The sequence below is a fragment of the Podarcis filfolensis genome (genome assembly GCF_964270895.1).
Source record: "Podarcis filfolensis genome assembly, chromosome: 14".
In the NCBI taxonomy this organism is placed as follows: domain Eukaryota; kingdom Metazoa; phylum Chordata; class Lepidosauria; order Squamata; family Lacertidae; genus Podarcis; species Podarcis filfolensis.
In genome coordinates this window covers 46,110,209-46,126,171 of record NC_139616.1, presented here as the reverse complement: position 1 = coordinate 46,126,171, position 15,963 = coordinate 46,110,209, and the positions used below count along the sequence as shown (strand labels likewise).

General features: G+C 47.9%; 1 protein-coding gene and 1 long non-coding RNA gene across 7 annotated transcripts in view; one reads left to right on the top strand and one right to left on the bottom strand.

The window, feature by feature from the left end:
- LLGL1 (LLGL scribble cell polarity complex component 1) overlaps window positions 1–15,881 on the top strand; it is a 78,861-nt gene extending 62,980 nt beyond the window's left edge. For all 6 annotated transcript variants that reach the window (XM_083585590.1, XM_083585592.1, XM_083585591.1 and 3 more), the window contains exons 13-23: window positions 513–617; window positions 1,030–1,322; window positions 2,260–2,413; window positions 3,669–3,822; window positions 4,634–4,917; window positions 5,573–5,837; window positions 7,323–7,437; window positions 9,129–9,223; window positions 10,635–10,758; window positions 11,572–11,651; window positions 12,514–15,881. In XM_083585590.1, coding sequence (XP_083441716.1) covers window positions 513–617; window positions 1,030–1,322; window positions 2,260–2,413; window positions 3,669–3,822; window positions 4,634–4,917; window positions 5,573–5,837; window positions 7,323–7,437; window positions 9,129–9,223; window positions 10,635–10,758; window positions 11,572–11,650 — 1,668 coding nt within the window. In that variant the 3' untranslated portion in view covers window position 11,651; window positions 12,514–15,881. The remainder of the gene's footprint in view (window positions 1–512; window positions 618–1,029; window positions 1,323–2,259; window positions 2,414–3,668; window positions 3,823–4,633; window positions 4,918–5,572; window positions 5,838–7,322; window positions 7,438–9,128; window positions 9,224–10,634; window positions 10,759–11,571; window positions 11,652–12,513) is intronic.
- Window positions 1–15,963, bottom strand: part of LOC310749297 — a 193,288-nt gene that overhangs the window by 120,094 nt on the left and 57,231 nt on the right. The window lies entirely within an intron of this gene.

Sequence of the window (15,963 nt, the reverse complement as noted above, 5' to 3'; positions counted from 1 at the left end):
TCGGTACTCGTCTCTAAACGAATTCAGCAATGCATCTTTTAAAATCAGTTCTCTTTTCTAAAAAAGATTTGGCTATTGCTTGTGGAATTGTGCCCCCAAGTGGAGGAAGGGAGGCATTGCAGCTTTTGAATGGGATGGAAACTTTCATAGTCTGAACCTCATCTACGTAAAAGTATATATTGCATTTTTTTAAAAAACAAACATTTGCATGCTTGCTCATCGAGTGCAAGGCATCTTTCCCACCCCAGGCCCTTTTCGACCCATGGACTGTGGGGAGAGGGGGCAGTGTTTTCAGTATCAACCAGTTTGGGAAACTTTGTTCATGCGGTCTGATGAAACACTGCAGAAAGAGGCCCGCTGTGAGCCCTCTACTCCCACCATACGAACACGCGCTCCAATATATACAGCACTTGACTGCTTTCTTCTTACAGAGGGAATTGTGTGCCTCTGATCTTCATTTCCTTTGCTTCTCTCTCCCCCTGGAAATGAATGCATGAATATTTGTCTTCCAGGTTGGCTGCTTCGACCCTTACAGCGATGACCCCAGGCTGGGGATTCAGAAGATTGCTCTGTGCAAATACACAGCTAAGATGGTGGTGGCTGGCACAGCAGGGCAGGTAACTGGGAAAGGCGTACTTTTTCTGAACCCCGTGATGCAATCCCTCCTAACCTGCCCACACCTGCCTGGCCCGGAAGCTGCAGCTGGTGCTGAAGGCAGCGGCCGGGCAAATGGTGAGGGCAGGTGGCCAACAGCATGTCAGACCTCTGCTTAAGCAACTGCACTGCCATGCCGGGTGCCAGGTTATTGTGTGGTACCTTGGTTCTGAAACTTAATCCGTTCCAAAACCAAAGCGTTCCAAAACCAAGACATGCTTTCCCATAGAAAGTAATGCAAAATGGATTAATCCGTTCCAGACTTTTAAAAACAACCCCTGGAACAGCAATATAACATGAATTTCTCCCGTGTGAAACTGAGAAGCAGATTCCTCTTGTCCCTGAGCCCTGTCTTTCTGCCCCCCTCCGTGGCAGGTGCTGGTGATGGAGCTCGCCGATGAAAAATCGGAGCACCTGATCAACGTGGCCGTGGTCGACCTCCTCCAGGACCGCGAGGGCTTCACGTGGAAGGGCCACGACCGCCTCGCCCCCAAGAATGGCTCCCTCGCCTTCGCCCCCGGCTTCCAGCCCTGCGTCCTCGTTCAGTGCATGCCCCCGGCGGCCGTGACGGCCGTCACGCTGCACTCCGAGTGGAACCTGGTGGCTTTTGGGACCAGCCACGGCTTCGGGGTGTACGATTACTACCGGAGGAACTCTGTGCTGGCCAGGTAGGGGGCGGGGGTGGGGCAGGGCGAGTTTAAAGGTGAAAGCACCTTCATTTGAATCCTCAAGCAATTCGTATCCAGGCTCAATTCAGAGTGCTGGTTTTGACCCTATAAAGCAGGGGTAGTCAACCTTTTTATACCTACCGCCCACTAATGCATCAGATTTTTTTGATTTAAATGGGATTTTAAAAATAAAAGGCTTTTGGAGGAAAAATCTTTCTAAAGATAGTTTTCTATTTAAGTAGGCTCTTCATCAGGAAATAAGGATTTGTTTTAAGTTTTGCATGTCTGCTGAAACTCAGTCTAAGTTTTTTTTTAACCACATCAGTTAACAAACATGGATATATATGCTATAATGTTACTGTTTTAGTTAAATAAGTTGTTTAAATTGTTGCTAAGGAAATGATTATTTTGCTGCTTCCAATAAAGTACAATAAAGTCCTAATATTAACAGTTAACTTACTAAACCTCACAATAATGTCATAATTATCCACCTATGTATTTCTATTAGTATAACCAAATCAGAATTTTTTGATATACAGTGGTACCTCGGGTTACGTACGCTTCAGGTTACAGACTCTGCTAACCCAGAAATATTACCTCGGGTTAAGAACTTTGCTTCAGGATAAGAGCAGAAATCACGTGGCGGCAGCGGAAGGCCACATTAGCTAAAGCGGTGCTTCAGGTTAAGAACAGTTTCAAGTTAAGAGCAGATCTCCAGAATGAATTAAGTTCTTAACCCGAGGTACCACTGTAACTGTAAAAACTACTCTGAAAATTTATTATTCCAAAAATGAAACCTTCATCTGCTTGTAAATATTAAGAGTATACCAGCAAGAATGAGTCTTTCTGTAAAAAAATGATTTAAATCAAGTCTTACTGACTAATGATTTAAATTGTGATTTAAATCAAATCCGCCCTTCTGCTGTGTCTCAAACAGGTGCACGCTGCACCCCAATGACTCCCTCGCCATGGAGGGGCCTCTTTCACGGGTGAAGTCCCTGAAGAAGTCTCTCCGGCAGTCCTTCCGCAGGATCCGCAAGAGCAGGGTGTCTGGGAAGAAGAGGGTCAACACCAGCAGCCCCTCGAGCAAGGTGAGTGGACTGGGGCGCGTGTCCAGTTAGGAAAGCTGCGGGTTCGAGTTCTGGGTTAAACCCTAACAAAGGTTTAGGAAGGGAGGGAGGGAGGTAGGGAGGGAGGGAGGGAGAGAGGGAGGGAGGAAGGAAGGAAGGAAGGGAGCGGTTGAGGTTTTGGGACTGATGTGTAGACATGGCAACAGCAAGGGAAGGGAGCCTTTTCGTTTCCCAGTTTCAGGGGAGAGATGCTTCTTGGAAGAGGCTGCACCTCTAAAGGCCCTGATAGGAGAAAGGGGAAATGGCTCTGTCTCCCAGGGAAAAGGAGCCTGGCAAAGGCGAAAAATGGAGTGGAGAATATATAATAATAATAATAATAATAATAATAATAATAATAATAATAATAATAAATTTATTATTTATACCCTGCCCATCTGGCTGGGTTTTCCAAGCCACTCTGGGCGGCTTCCAACAAAGTATCAAAATACAGTAAAAAGCTTCCCTAAAGAGGGCTGCCTTCAGATGTCTTCTAAAAGTCAGATAGTAGTTTATCTCCTTGACATCTGCTGGGAGGGCGTTCCACAGGGCGGGTGCCACTACTGAGAAGGCCCTCTGCCTGGTTCCCTGTAACTTGGCTTCTCGCAGTGAGGGAACCGCCAGAAGGCCCTCAGCGTTGGACCTCAGTGTCCGGGTAGAACGATGGGGGTGGAGACGCTCCTTCAGATATACTGGACCGAGGCCATTTAGGGCTTTAAAGGTCAGCACCAACAATTGTGCTCAGAAATGTACTGGGAACAGTTGCCGGTCAAGATAAGCAGCACTGGGCTAGATCAGGGGGAACCCTTTGGATGTTGCTGGACTCTGACTGACTCCCAGTGGCCCCCAGCCAACAAGGCCAGTGGTCAAGGGTGAGTCAGAATCCAGCAGTCTCAAGAGGAGAACAGAATAAAAAGATAAACGGAAGATAGAAAAGGGCCAAACCGGGAAGTCCTGAAGATAGTTGAGGATGGATGGGGAATGTGATATTGTACAGCAGGGTGGCACGGAACTGTTTTTGAAGCATCACTCTAACTTTCTCATCTCTGGCAAAATTAATTTGATTGGAATTAATTTTATAATGAAATGATTTTAGAATGTTTTATCGTTTTACTCTTGTTAGCCGCTCTGAGCCCGGTTTCGGCTAGGGAGGGGGGGTTTTAAATAAAAATTATTATTATTATTATTATTATTATTATTATTGACACAAATCTGCCTCCTTCCCTCTTGCCCCCGTCAGGTGCAGGAGGCAAATGCCCAGCTGGCTGAGCAGCCCGGCCCCCACGAGGTGGAGATGACCCCCGTCCAGCGGCGGATTGAACCCCGCTCGGCCGACGACTCATTGTCAGGGGTCGTGCGCTGCCTCTACTTCGCCGATACCTTCCTCCGAGACGGTAAGGAGGAGGAAGACGTTGCAGCACGGGTGGAAAGGGACCGGAGTCTGGAATGGTTGGGACTCTACTGCCCAACAGTCCCAGACACCCATGTCTGGTGGCAAGGGATGGTGGGAGTTGTAGTTTGACAGCGCCTGAAGGGCATCTAGTTGGGAAAGGCTGGCAGCATCGGTCCTGGAATTGGTCACTTGCCACGTTCAAAAGGCAGTTTATTCCGCTCTCACTGCATTTCGCTAACTCTTAGTTCTGTATTTGAGCTTTCATGCCATGCAAAAGCCACTTCTGAAACTGTATTGGAGTCAAGCGCAACTTTGGTGCTCGTTTTCATGTTACTTGCTTCCAGAAAAAACACAACCATTTGCAAATGGTTAAGAACTTAATTCGTTCCAGAGGTCCGTTCTTACCTGAAACTGTTCTTAACCTGAGGTACCACTTTAGCTAATAGGGCCTCCTGCTGCCGCTGCGCGATTTCTGTTCTTATCCTGAAGCAAAGTTCTTAACCCAAGGTCCGGGTTAGCGGAGTTTGTAACCTGAAGCGTCTGTAACCTGAAGCGTTTGTAACCCGACCACTGTAATATGGAAATGAGCGCTAAACTTGTACTATGTTCCACTATAGTTCCACTATTATTACTATTAATAATAATTACATTTCTATACTGCCCTTCACCCAAAGATCACAGAGTGGTTTGCAATATAAAAACTCAAAAATAAGGTTCTTGGCCCTTAGAATCGTAGCACTGAGAGGGACCTGGGAGGTCATTGCAGGATGCCTTCTCTCACTGCCTGTCTTCTCCCCTCTCCCCCCCCCCAGCTGCGCATCATGGGCCCACCATGTGGGCCGGCACAAACTCTGGCTCGGTGTTTGCCTACGCCCTGGAGGTCCCTTCGCAGGAGAAGTTTTCTGAGCGCTCGGTGGAGGCGGTCTTGGGCAAGGAGATCCAGCTCATGCACAGAGCGCCCGTGGTGTCGATTGCCGTCTTAGACGGCCGGGGGAACCCTCTGCCGGAACCGTACGAGGTCTCGCGGGACCTGGCCAAAGCCCCCGACATGCAGGGCAGCCATTCAGTGCTCATTGCCTCAGAAGAGCAGTTCAAGGTAATCCCGAGGGAGGGGCAGAATCTCTAGCTGTGTGAGCAAGCTATTTGGGTATCTAGTGCCCTTGGGGGCCACTGGCACCTCAGTCTTATGAGGGCTGAGTTGGGGAGGTTCATGAAAAGTGTCCTCAGCAGTCCTTTTTTTTGAGAGGGGGTGTGCTGAGTTATGAACAAGGCCGAAGGTGACCGCTCATTCAGAGTGAAGGCAAAGCATTGCCCTCTCTCTCAATTGACTGCCTGCCAGCTACTTCTTTTTCCACCTCCTCTGTGTCAGTGTTGCCCTCGTAGAGCATGGCAGCGAAGAGGATAAGGACAAAACTGGAATCGGTTGGCTCTGCCTGTCGCTGGTTCTCTGGCGCCACCTACTGTTGGGCTCCCCGCCTTCTGCCCTACCAGTAGCAATAAGCACCAGGTTGATTCTAACAAAACCTGGGTGGATGCCGTTGTCCTGCAAGTTTGGCAAGGGGGCTGCTGTTTTGCCTTGAGCTTCTGGGAGCGAGAGAGAAGATGCAGTTCTTTCGGAGAAAAGAAATGAGTTTTCTGAGAACCTGCTCCCTCCTGAGCCAGGGAGGGCGGAGCTTCAGCTGGGCGGGGCTAAAGCCTTGCACGTCCTCCTTGCACGTTCCCCACCCACTTCCCGCTGTCTCCCACTCCAGGTCTTCACGCTGCCCAAAGTCAGCGCCAAAACCAAGTTCAAGCTGACGGCCCACGAGGGTTGCCGGGTACGGAAAGTGGGGCTGGTGAACTTTGTCAGCGCGGCGTGCGAGGACTACGCAGAGAACTGCCTCGCCTGCCTCACCAACCTGGGGGACATCCACGTCTTCACGGTGCCCGGTCTGCGGCCGCAGGTGCACTACGACTGCATCCGGAAGGAGGACATCAGCGGAATCGCCTCGTGCGTCTTCACCAAACACGGGCAAGGTGAGCCCGGAAGGAGCAAGGAGGCAACGTGGGGCAGGAGGAAGACTTAGACCCAGAGGGAAAGAGGGGGCACCGTGGGGCAGGGACACTTAGACCTGGAAGAAGCTGGGAATGGTGAGGCACTATGGGGTTGAGCTAGTTAGACTAGAAAAAGCAGATTGAGAACTTGCCCCTGGGGTGGGGCAAGTTAGACCAGGGGTGATCAAAGAGTTGGAGCAGGTGAAGGGGTTGGGGGCTGTTTAGGTTGAAGCAGCCTTCCAGGTATTCTGGACTTCCAACTCCTATCAGCCCGAGCCAGAGCAGTTGTGAACACTCTTTTTATTTTTATGTTTTGGGATTTATTTGGTTTTTCAGATTAAAGTTTTACAATCACATATCCAACATACAACAATAAAACAATGATTCAAGGAATCTCCTGGACTTCCCTCCTTTCCTTTGTGGGTCCTGTTGTCAATCATTTCCTCCTGCATCTTTTGTTGTTGTTGTTGTTTAGTCATTTAGTCGTGTCCGACTCTTCGTGACCCCATGGACCAGAGCACACCAGGCACTCCTGTCTTCCACTGCCTCCCGCAGTTTGGTCAAACTCATGCTGGTGGCTTCGCGAACACTGTCCAACCATCTCATCCTCTGTCGTCCCCTTCTCTTTGTGCCCTCCATCTTTCCCAATATCAGGGTCTTTTCCAGGGAGTCTTCTCTTCTCATGAGGTGGCCAAAGTATTGGAGCCTCAGCTTCAGGATCTGTCCTTCCAGTGAGCACTCAGGGCTGATTTCCTTAAGAATGGATAGGTTTGGTCTTCTTGCAGTCCACGGGACTCTCAAGAGTTTCCTCCAGCACCATAATTCAAAACCTGCATCTTTTATGATAATCCAAATCTTTTACATCTCCATTATGTCCATTAAACTACAAGTGTTATTCCAGTCCTACAAAGATTTTAGCTGCTTGTAATGGTTTTTAAGATAAATTATAAATTTCCCCCATTCCTTATTAAAATTTTGGTATTCCTGATTTCTGATTCTTCCGGTCATCTTAAACCATTTTGGCATAATCCATCAACTTAATCTGCCACTCTTCTCTGGTAGGGACTTTATCTTCTTTCCATTTCTGGGCCAATAACATCCACGCAGCCGTGGTTGCATACATAAATAGTCCTTTCTGCTCCCTTGGGATTTCGGCACCTAAAATTCTTAAAAGAAAGGCTTCAGGTTGTTTTTTTTTAAGAAAATGTTATTTTAAACATTTTTTTCAACTCATGTATCATTTCCCAATCATTTCAGTTGTGAACGCATTCATTTGAACCGTCAGATTTTTTAAAAAAGATTAGTGTGCTGCAATAAAAGCTGTCCTGTTTACCCATAAAACCGGAAGGAAAACCTACAGTCAGTGTATTATGCTGTGCTAAGGAAGTGGATTCTGCTGGTGGGGCCACGTGACTCCCATCGGGAACAGAGACTGATCAGTGTTGGCTCCCCCATCTCTCTTTCCAGGCTTCTATTTGATCTCTCCGTCGGAGTTCGAGCGATTCTCCCTGAGCACCAGGAATATCACGGAGCCACTGTGTGGGCTGGACACGAGCCGTCTGCACGACTCCACCTGCCTCGGGTAAGTGCAACTCCTTAAGCGGCAACAGTGGCTTTGAAGGAAATGATTGGGGTACCACTGTGACTTCAAATGCAGGCAAAATATTTCACTGTAGAGGGGAAAACTTGTTTTATACATAGCTGGGCTGTCTGCAAACCTGAAGGGGAAGCTTAGTGTATACAGTCAGGATGCTGTTGCTTTGCTGAACTGCAGCGGGCACAGAATTCTGCTTCCTGAGAATCTTGGATCCTTTTAAAAAAAGAGAGTCAAGTTTCTAGTCCTTAAAGCAGAAGAGGAAGATGCTTGGAAGTGTTGAGTTATAGAAATCCGTTAACTCCGAAGGGGGAAAAATCACGCAAGTATGTTCAATTTGCATATCTTGTGCAGGCTGCAGGATTTGGCGTGCCTCACTGCAGAAGATTTTAATTGTCTTTGCTATCGTGATCAGATGTTTGTTGTTCCTTCGCATGCAGTAAACACAACCTTGGCTATAGACAGAGAGAGCAACGTGTGTGTTAAAACGTTGACCCTCTGTTGCAAACCAGAGGCATTGCAAAGTCTGCACGATTGACAATTGCACAAATTGCTTTTTTAAAAAAGAAGTAAATGGCCAGAGATCTGAGTCTCTTTTGCACTACTACAAACACCTGCAGCTGGTATTTGCATTGAAAGTAAAATCAGTTTCTCATGCAAATAGCGCTTGGGAAATCGAGAAGTTCGTGGGAGAAGAGATCTCGATCACAGCCATGATGAGAGCAATTGGGAACCTCAGGCTCAGGGGACAAATCCAGCCCTCCAGGCCTCTTATGTGGCCCTCAGGAATCTCCCTGGGCTCCTCCCAGTCCTCATGCCACACCCTTCACCATCTCAACCCTGCACCCTTCTTGAGTGCTTTTGTGTAGCTGGAATGTGCCCTTAAAACATCACAATGCCTCTTGCATTATGGGATGCGGGTGGTACTGTGGTCTAACCACTGAACCTCTTGGGCTTGCCGATCAGAAGCTCAGCGGTTCGAATCCCCGCGACGGGGTGAGCTCCCGTTGCTCGGTCCCAGCTCCTGCCAACCTAGCAGTTCGAAAGCACGCCAGTGCAAGTAGATAAATAGGTACCGCTGTGGCGGGAAGGTAAACGGTGTTTCCATGCGTTCTGGTTTCCGTCACGGTGTCCCATTGCACCAGAAGCGGTTTAGTCATCCTGGTCACATGACCCGGAAAGCTGTGTGTGGACATACGCTGGCTCCTTCAGCCTGAAAGCGAGATGAGCGCTGCAACCCCTTAGTCTCCTTTAACTGGACTTAACAGTCCATGGGTCCTTTACCTTTTGCCTTTACCTAATGCCTCTCGCTTTCCTGGAGGCTGAAGAGTCTTAATTTTTGTTGGGGCGGAATGTACCACATTGTACAGAGGGAAGGAATCACCTTGGTTGCTCCACCCATGTTGCTTTTGGCCCCACCCACTTCCCCCTCTATCCCCGCCCACCAGCGGAATGTGGCCCCCGAAATGTTGCTGAAGAAAGGATGCGGTCCCTGGGACGAAAACTCTTCCTGTCTCCCAGTTTAAAGCCTGCCTTTCCTCCCTTCATACCACAGTTACTTTTCACTTGAGGGGTCTTCACCGTTGCTATTTTGATTTTAAACCGTGCTATTAACTAATTGTCTGAACAATGTCATGTCCAGCCTGGAAACAATAAAGGCTCCTCCCTTGTCATTTCAGGAACAACTTCACAGCAACGCCGAAACTTAACCAGGCCAACGGGACCCATGTGCTCCAAGGATCAGAGGCCAGCCATTCCCTTGCCAGCAGCGACCGTAAGGGAACGGCCCAATTTCCTAATCAATATCAGGGAATAGTGAACAAAATGGCTTCTTCTGATTTTGCGGCCATTGCTGCAGTTCTGATGTAACCTTTCCCAATAGCCTGAGGGGAAAGTTAAACCTCTCGGTTTCAAAACTGCTTTATCCTCGCCAGGCTTTTTCCACTGAAAAACGTGAATTCCACTCTTTGAGAAAATTGCAAGCTTTTGTAAGAGGTTTAATTTCTCTAGGGTCACGCCTGCACCATACATGCAAAATGCTATGGCGGTGCTTTAAACAGCCATGGCGTCCCCTGAGGAATTGTGGGAAATGTAGCTTATTAAGGGTGCGGAGAGTTGTTTCCCTCACAGAACTACAATTCCCATCATTCTAAGATGATACTGACTGTTAAGTTGCTGCTGCTGCTGCTGCTGCTGCTGCTGCTGCTGCTGCTGCTGCTGCTGCTTCCTAGAGAATATTTCTGTGCTCTCTGCTCTCCGAATGTCAACTGCTGGGACTCACAAGTGGAGAGACCGCTGTGGTGCTCAGGTTTTGTTTGGGGCAACTGTGCCCCTGAAGGACCAGGTGCGCAGCCTGGGAGTAATTTTGGACTCACAGCTGTCCATGGAGGCACAGGTCAAATCCGTGTCCAGGGCAGCTGTGTACCAGCTCCATCTGGTACGTAGGCTGAGACCCTATCTGCTTGCGGACTGCCTTGCCAGAGTGGTGCATGCTCTGGTTATCTCCCGCTTGGATTACTGCAATACGCTCTACGTTGGGGCTACCTTTGAAGGTGACCCGGAAACTACAACTAATCCAGAACACAGCAGCCAAACTGGTGACTGGGAGCGGCCGCCGAGACCATATAACACCGGTCTTGAAAGACCTACATTGGCTCCCAGTATGTTTCCGAGCACAATTCAAAGTGTTGGTGCTGACCTTGAAAGCCCTAAACGGCCTCGGTCCAGTATACCTGAAGGAGCGTCTCCACTTACATTGTTCAGCCTGGACACTGAGGTCCAGCTCCAAGGGCCTTCTGGCGGTTCCCTCACTGTGAGAAGTAAAGCTACAGGGAACCAGGCAGAGGGCCTTCTGGGTGCTGGCACCTGCCCTGTGGAATGCCCTCCCACCAGATGTCAAGGAGATAAAACTATCTGAGTTTTAGAAGACATCTGAAGGCAGCCCTGTTTAGGGAAGTTTTTAATGTTTGATATTTTATCGTGTTTTTAATATTCTGTTGGGAGCTGCCCAGAGTGGCTGGGGAAACCCAGCCAGATGGGCAGGGTATAAAAAATAAATTGTTGTTGTTTGTGAGTTTCTGCTAATGGCTGTATGGTGAGGACAGGAGGCTGGAGGAGATGGATGGGCCTTTATTCTGATCTATCAGCGCTCCTCTAAGGTTCTTCCCCCTTTCTCCAACCCTCAGGGTCTCCGGATGAACACCAAGCTTCTTTCTCTCCAACGCCAGTGGATTCACCCAATAACAGCATCGACACCCCACTGGATACCACCGGAGACATCACCGCTGAGGAAGTGAAGGACTACTTAGCGTAAGTCTCCACCCTCATCTTAGATCTATCTCTATCTAGCCATTCCATCAGACTGCCTCTGTGGGAGGGAGAGAATCAATCACAGAATAGTAGAGTTGGAAGGGGCACCGAGGGTCATCTAGTCCAACCCCCTGCCATGCAGGAAACTTTTTGCCCAGCGTGGGGCTCGAACCCACAAGCCTCAAATTAAGAGTCTCATTCTCTACTGACTGAGCTATCCCAGGCTCACTCCCAACAGCTTATCCAAAAGCCCAGCCCCTGAACTGTGCCAGCTTCTCAATAGAGGAACAACTGTTTAGAAATTGGCGCCTGGGTTTTGGTTTTTCCTCTTCCGTCCCTGTCCCTTTCCCCTTGTGTGTCGTGGGTTTTTTCAGATTGTAAGCCACCTTGTTTTGATTGTATGTAAGCTGCCCCGGGGGACTTTTTGGCTGAAAAGCGGTGTACAAATGTTCTAAAATATATATATCTGTTTATCTATCTATATCTAAACTACATGGCATGATGATGGGAAGACCTGATAACTTCGCCTTAAAATCTGTGAAATGGGCGAGGGGTAAACCTAAACAAACCATTCCAGTGATTGTTACTTAGTTTAAAATGCCTTTTTTCTATTTAAAAAAATGTTACGGTCGATAATGCTTGGTTCCCCTGATTTGGATACTGAAAGGAAAATCTCCCTGTTCAGTGGCAGTATATCCCCAAATGCTAGGGACAAAACGATAACCATCTCTGCCATGCCCTGGGTTCTGTGAGGCAAAAGCGCAGACTGAAAACGTTTTAAATAAATAATGTTAAAATCCTGATCTCTCGCAGGCCATCGGAGGAAGCAGAGAGAAATCTGAGGAACATAAATGAGGACGAGGCTCGTTCCCCAGGGATCTTGATCAAATGAGGTACATCCTGTGAAGAGGAAAGAGTCAGGTGTCTAGGCCTCAGGTCTTGCCTACATAATTTTCAAGCCTATTTTTATTTTCCGAGGATAAGGTTAAGGGGTCTGAGCAGAATGGGGGTCTGGTAAGCATAGCATAGTATAGGGCTTAGCATAGGTCAGCGGCAAGAAACCACATTAGACCTGCAAGTCCCCTGGATTTGGCCCGGGAGTCCATTTTGGGTGAAACACCTTCGCCATTCCCACACCTGACACCAGCTGCAGTGGCAAAGGCAGGTTCTTCCTTTGCAGCTGCAACGGGAATCTTTGCTGCCCTTAATGGGAAACGCCTGACGTCACGTGACATGTCTCTGAAGTCATATGGCAGTCGGGTGACTGACTGCTATATGACTTAATGGTGTGCCTGCCTGCATGTAACCCTCTTTCGGTTAACAGCAGCAGAGCAAATTTTGCAACGCCATTTTGATTTAAACCTAATGCAGGTTTGGATAGGGTTGCCATATTTCAAACAGTGAAAAGAAAAGCATTTTTTGGCAACATTGTTGAGATTTTTTTAGTTTTGCCCAAAATGGTTGAGCTTTTTTTCTGCCCCAAAAATGCCCTTTTCTGCCATATATCCGGATTTTCCCAGACATAAATCTTGGAAATTCCAGATGTATGGCAACCCTAGGTTTGGATAACGTTTTGATCCTACTGATTCAGTTTCTCATTCATTTTATTCCCATTGCAATGTTTTGGGTTTTATTAGGGCAACTTGAAAAATTGGCAGAGAGTGTAGGCTTTTCAAAATAAGGAAACTGAAGTTTTGTAAGTGGATGTGTCTAGTTGCAGAATATCCAGCTCATAATTCTGTGTTCCTTCTGCAGATACTACACAAGGTCCCATTGGCCTGTTTTGGCGCTCGACACCCCCCAGGGACAAAAGACTTTTGACTGTGTGGTAACAGACCGTTGGTCTTTCCTATTCCTCTCCTTCCAGAGACCCTGTTCTGCATTTTCTTCCTTTTTCTTAATTACAAAGAGTCATGACGTTTTTCTACCGCACGGCCTGGAAGTGGACTCATGAGGAAGATTTCTTCGTGCTGGGGGTCTCCCCTATCACCTCTTCCTCGGTACCTCTCCCAAGTTTGCAATCACCAACTTCTTCTTTTAAAAAAAAAATGAAGAAAAGGAAAATGTGCCAACCTCTTCGACAGGACCAAGTTGTCTCTTCCGTTGCACAAAAACACACACACTAAAACTCTTAAAACCTTTTTCTAATAAAGCAAAAACGAGACACAAAGTGGGCGCATGGGAGGGGCCTGCCTGTGGCGTCAGGATCCCACCGAGACTGAACCAGCCTCTCTCTTTAGCCGAGGTATCAGCATCAAACTTTGCACGAAAAAGGAGCCTTTTTAGATATATACAGACACACTTGACGGATGGTTTTGTTTCTGCTTCCTGGTACACCTCTCTGAAACCTCTTGGGATCGAGTGGCTGAATTGCTCTGTTTACATACTTCCAGATTCTCCTTTCCCCCTTTTTTCTGAGAGCTTTTCCACCCCATCCCACCCTACTTCTGGCGACTTCTTGCATCAGCCGGCTGGGGAAAACAGGCCTTGATCTTATGGCAAAATGCCACTTCTGTGGTGCTAGTGGGGAACTCTTTGGAGAAGAGCCCAACCTGAAGAACTCCTTTTGTAATACTGGCGGAAAGTTGTTATTTTGTTCTTGGCTTGCAGAGAACATTTTGTCTAGCTGGGCAGAAGGGTTTTCTTTCAGCGGTGCAGCTGTACAAATTGGGTGCGCAAGAGGCAGGTTTTCGGGAAACGGATCTACGAGGAAACCCACCTGCAGCTGCACATCTTCCCTCCATGTGGTTGAAGTTCTAACCAGCCACTCAAGAGAGCTCTTGTTACCTCTGCATGTCTGCAAGCTTCGCACCGAATAAGAAAACGTCCGAGTGAATTTCCTGTGTCTCCTGTTTGATGGTGTCCCCTGATCCTCCTTTTCTAGGAACTGCATTTTTTTAGGATGGGGGGAAGGAGGAGAGGTACATGAAGGGACACTGGAAATATGGAACTCATAAAGTACAAGTGTTTGCATCTCGCACCTCAGTGCTCTTTAGGAGCTCCGCCATTTGCTTTCTCAGCCTTATCTGAAAGGATGGCCTTCAAGGTGTTGTGACACGACATCTCCCATCACCCCTGACCCTTGGCCTTGCTGGCTGCTGGGAGTTAAGAGTCAAGCAATATTTGGAGGGTCACAGGTTCACCCCCCCCCGACCCAAGGAGCATTGGGTCCAGTTATTACCACAAGGTGGCAACTTCCTTCCTGAAAATTTGGCTTGCTAATTTTGACACCTTCTGTTTGATGCCAGCCCTGTGACCCGCCTACGGAGCAATGAGGTGGCAAAAAACTCAGATGACATGCCTATTATTTCTTGCCGAGTGATCTTCAGGTGGGTTTAGGAAGCAGGCTAGTATGCCGTGAGACTTTGGCGGCAGGTTCAAAAGTGTACTGCTATTCACACGTGGCCCTTTTGTGACACCTTTATTACATTTTATTTCTGCTGGTTGGTTGGCGAGAGTTATGATCATGCACTGGTGTTTGAAGCCTGTGAGTTTAACACAAGCAGCTAGATCTGTTTTTTCTTTTCTTTTTTTTTGCCTAGTGTGTTATTATTTACTCCTTGTCTCCTCCTTTTGCCGCCTCTTAAAATCTCCCCCCTTAACAGAGAGAGGGGAATCTGTGCCTTCCAGATGTCCAGCCAGCATGGTCAGGGATGATGGGAGTTGTGGTCCATCGACATCCGGAGAGCCCAAGTGATTCGGTCCATCTGTCAGGCAGAGAGGCTGCGACACCTTGCTTCCCCCACCTGATTCTGTCCCTCGTGTCACATTTTCATTTATTTATGAATCCTGAACTCGAAAGGGCTCCAAGTCACCAGCTCCAGGCCACCCTCTGAAAACAGCTGCCAAATCCTGTTTTGCTATTAAAAGGCAGCCTTTCTTTTCCAGCCAAGCAGTGGGATGTTGGAAATCTGTAGGACCTTATTTGTGTCAAAAGGTGGGACTCTCTTCCCAGCCCCTGGATTTTTGTAATCTGCTTGAGGTTTTTTGAGAATGGAGATGGTGTGCAATGACTGCGGCAAGTCGTGCTCTCTGTGTTTGGGTGAGCCACCTAAATCATCCTGCTTCTCGCAGGTGGGCGGTGTGTGTCCGGCAGCCTTTAATACAGGGGTGGGGAACCAGCATCCCTCGAGATGTTGTTGCACTCCAATTCCCATCATCCAGCATGGCCCTTGCTCGAGAATGATGGACGTTGCAGCCCAGCAAACACTTGGAAGGCCCAGAGTTTCCTCCTCTACCTCTGCTTTAATAAGCAGTCATCTCTTACCTGTTTCTTTGGCATTACCTCCTGCTGGCAGAAGCTCTGGCCTTTGCAGCCTGTCTTGTGGCCAAGGTAACCTTTGCAGCGACGAAGCGCTGAGTTCAGGTCTTGGCTTGTTTTGTTTCTTTCTTCTTTTGCTGAGGTCTTACAGTATGAGTTGTTTCCTCGTTTTTTGTTCCCACCGCTGACATTTTAGTGCCAAGAAAAGTTTGGCCAAGTGGGAGAGAAGGGGAGCCAGCCATTATATATATTTGTAAAATTGGGTCTCGGACAGGTACAGACGCTGGCTCAGGCCTGGAAGATGGAGCAGCTTTCTCCAACTGGGGCTGCTGGGAGTTGGTAGTCCAGAATATCTGGAAGGTACCAAGTTGGCGAAAGCTGGTATTAAGTCTTAAAATAGTGCGGGCTCTGCCTTAGATTGTGGCTGTCTGTTCCATGCGTGGGATCATTTCCTCGCTGCTTAATGCCCAGACGTTGCCTCCTGATAATGACGTTACACGAAACTCTTTGTCAGACTTTTTTTTTTGTTTGTTTGGTACGGTTTGATTCCTCGCCCCCTCCCCCCAAAACCCAGGCGTGCATGTGTGAGTGTGTGATTTTGCACGGGTGCGCATGTTTGTGAGCGGATGACAGAGCGGAGTTCTATAGTGGAAACGTGCCATTGTGTATCTTAATTTTTTTTTATTTTGGCAGACTTAATTGTGGAAGGGAGTTTGGGGGGGGGGCGTTAGTTTCCTTGGTAGAATGTACCCTCTCTGTTGGGACCTTCTTTGTTTTGCTCAGATGACGGATTTAGCATTGTTTAGTTATTAATACAGGTTTTTAATAATGGAAAAAAATAAAGCATTTAATAATATCTTAAGCTTATGTGTGGCTTGTTGTTCCAGGTTCCCTGTTAATTGTGGGTTCATGATGACTTTGTGCCCGTGATGGTATTGGAGGAA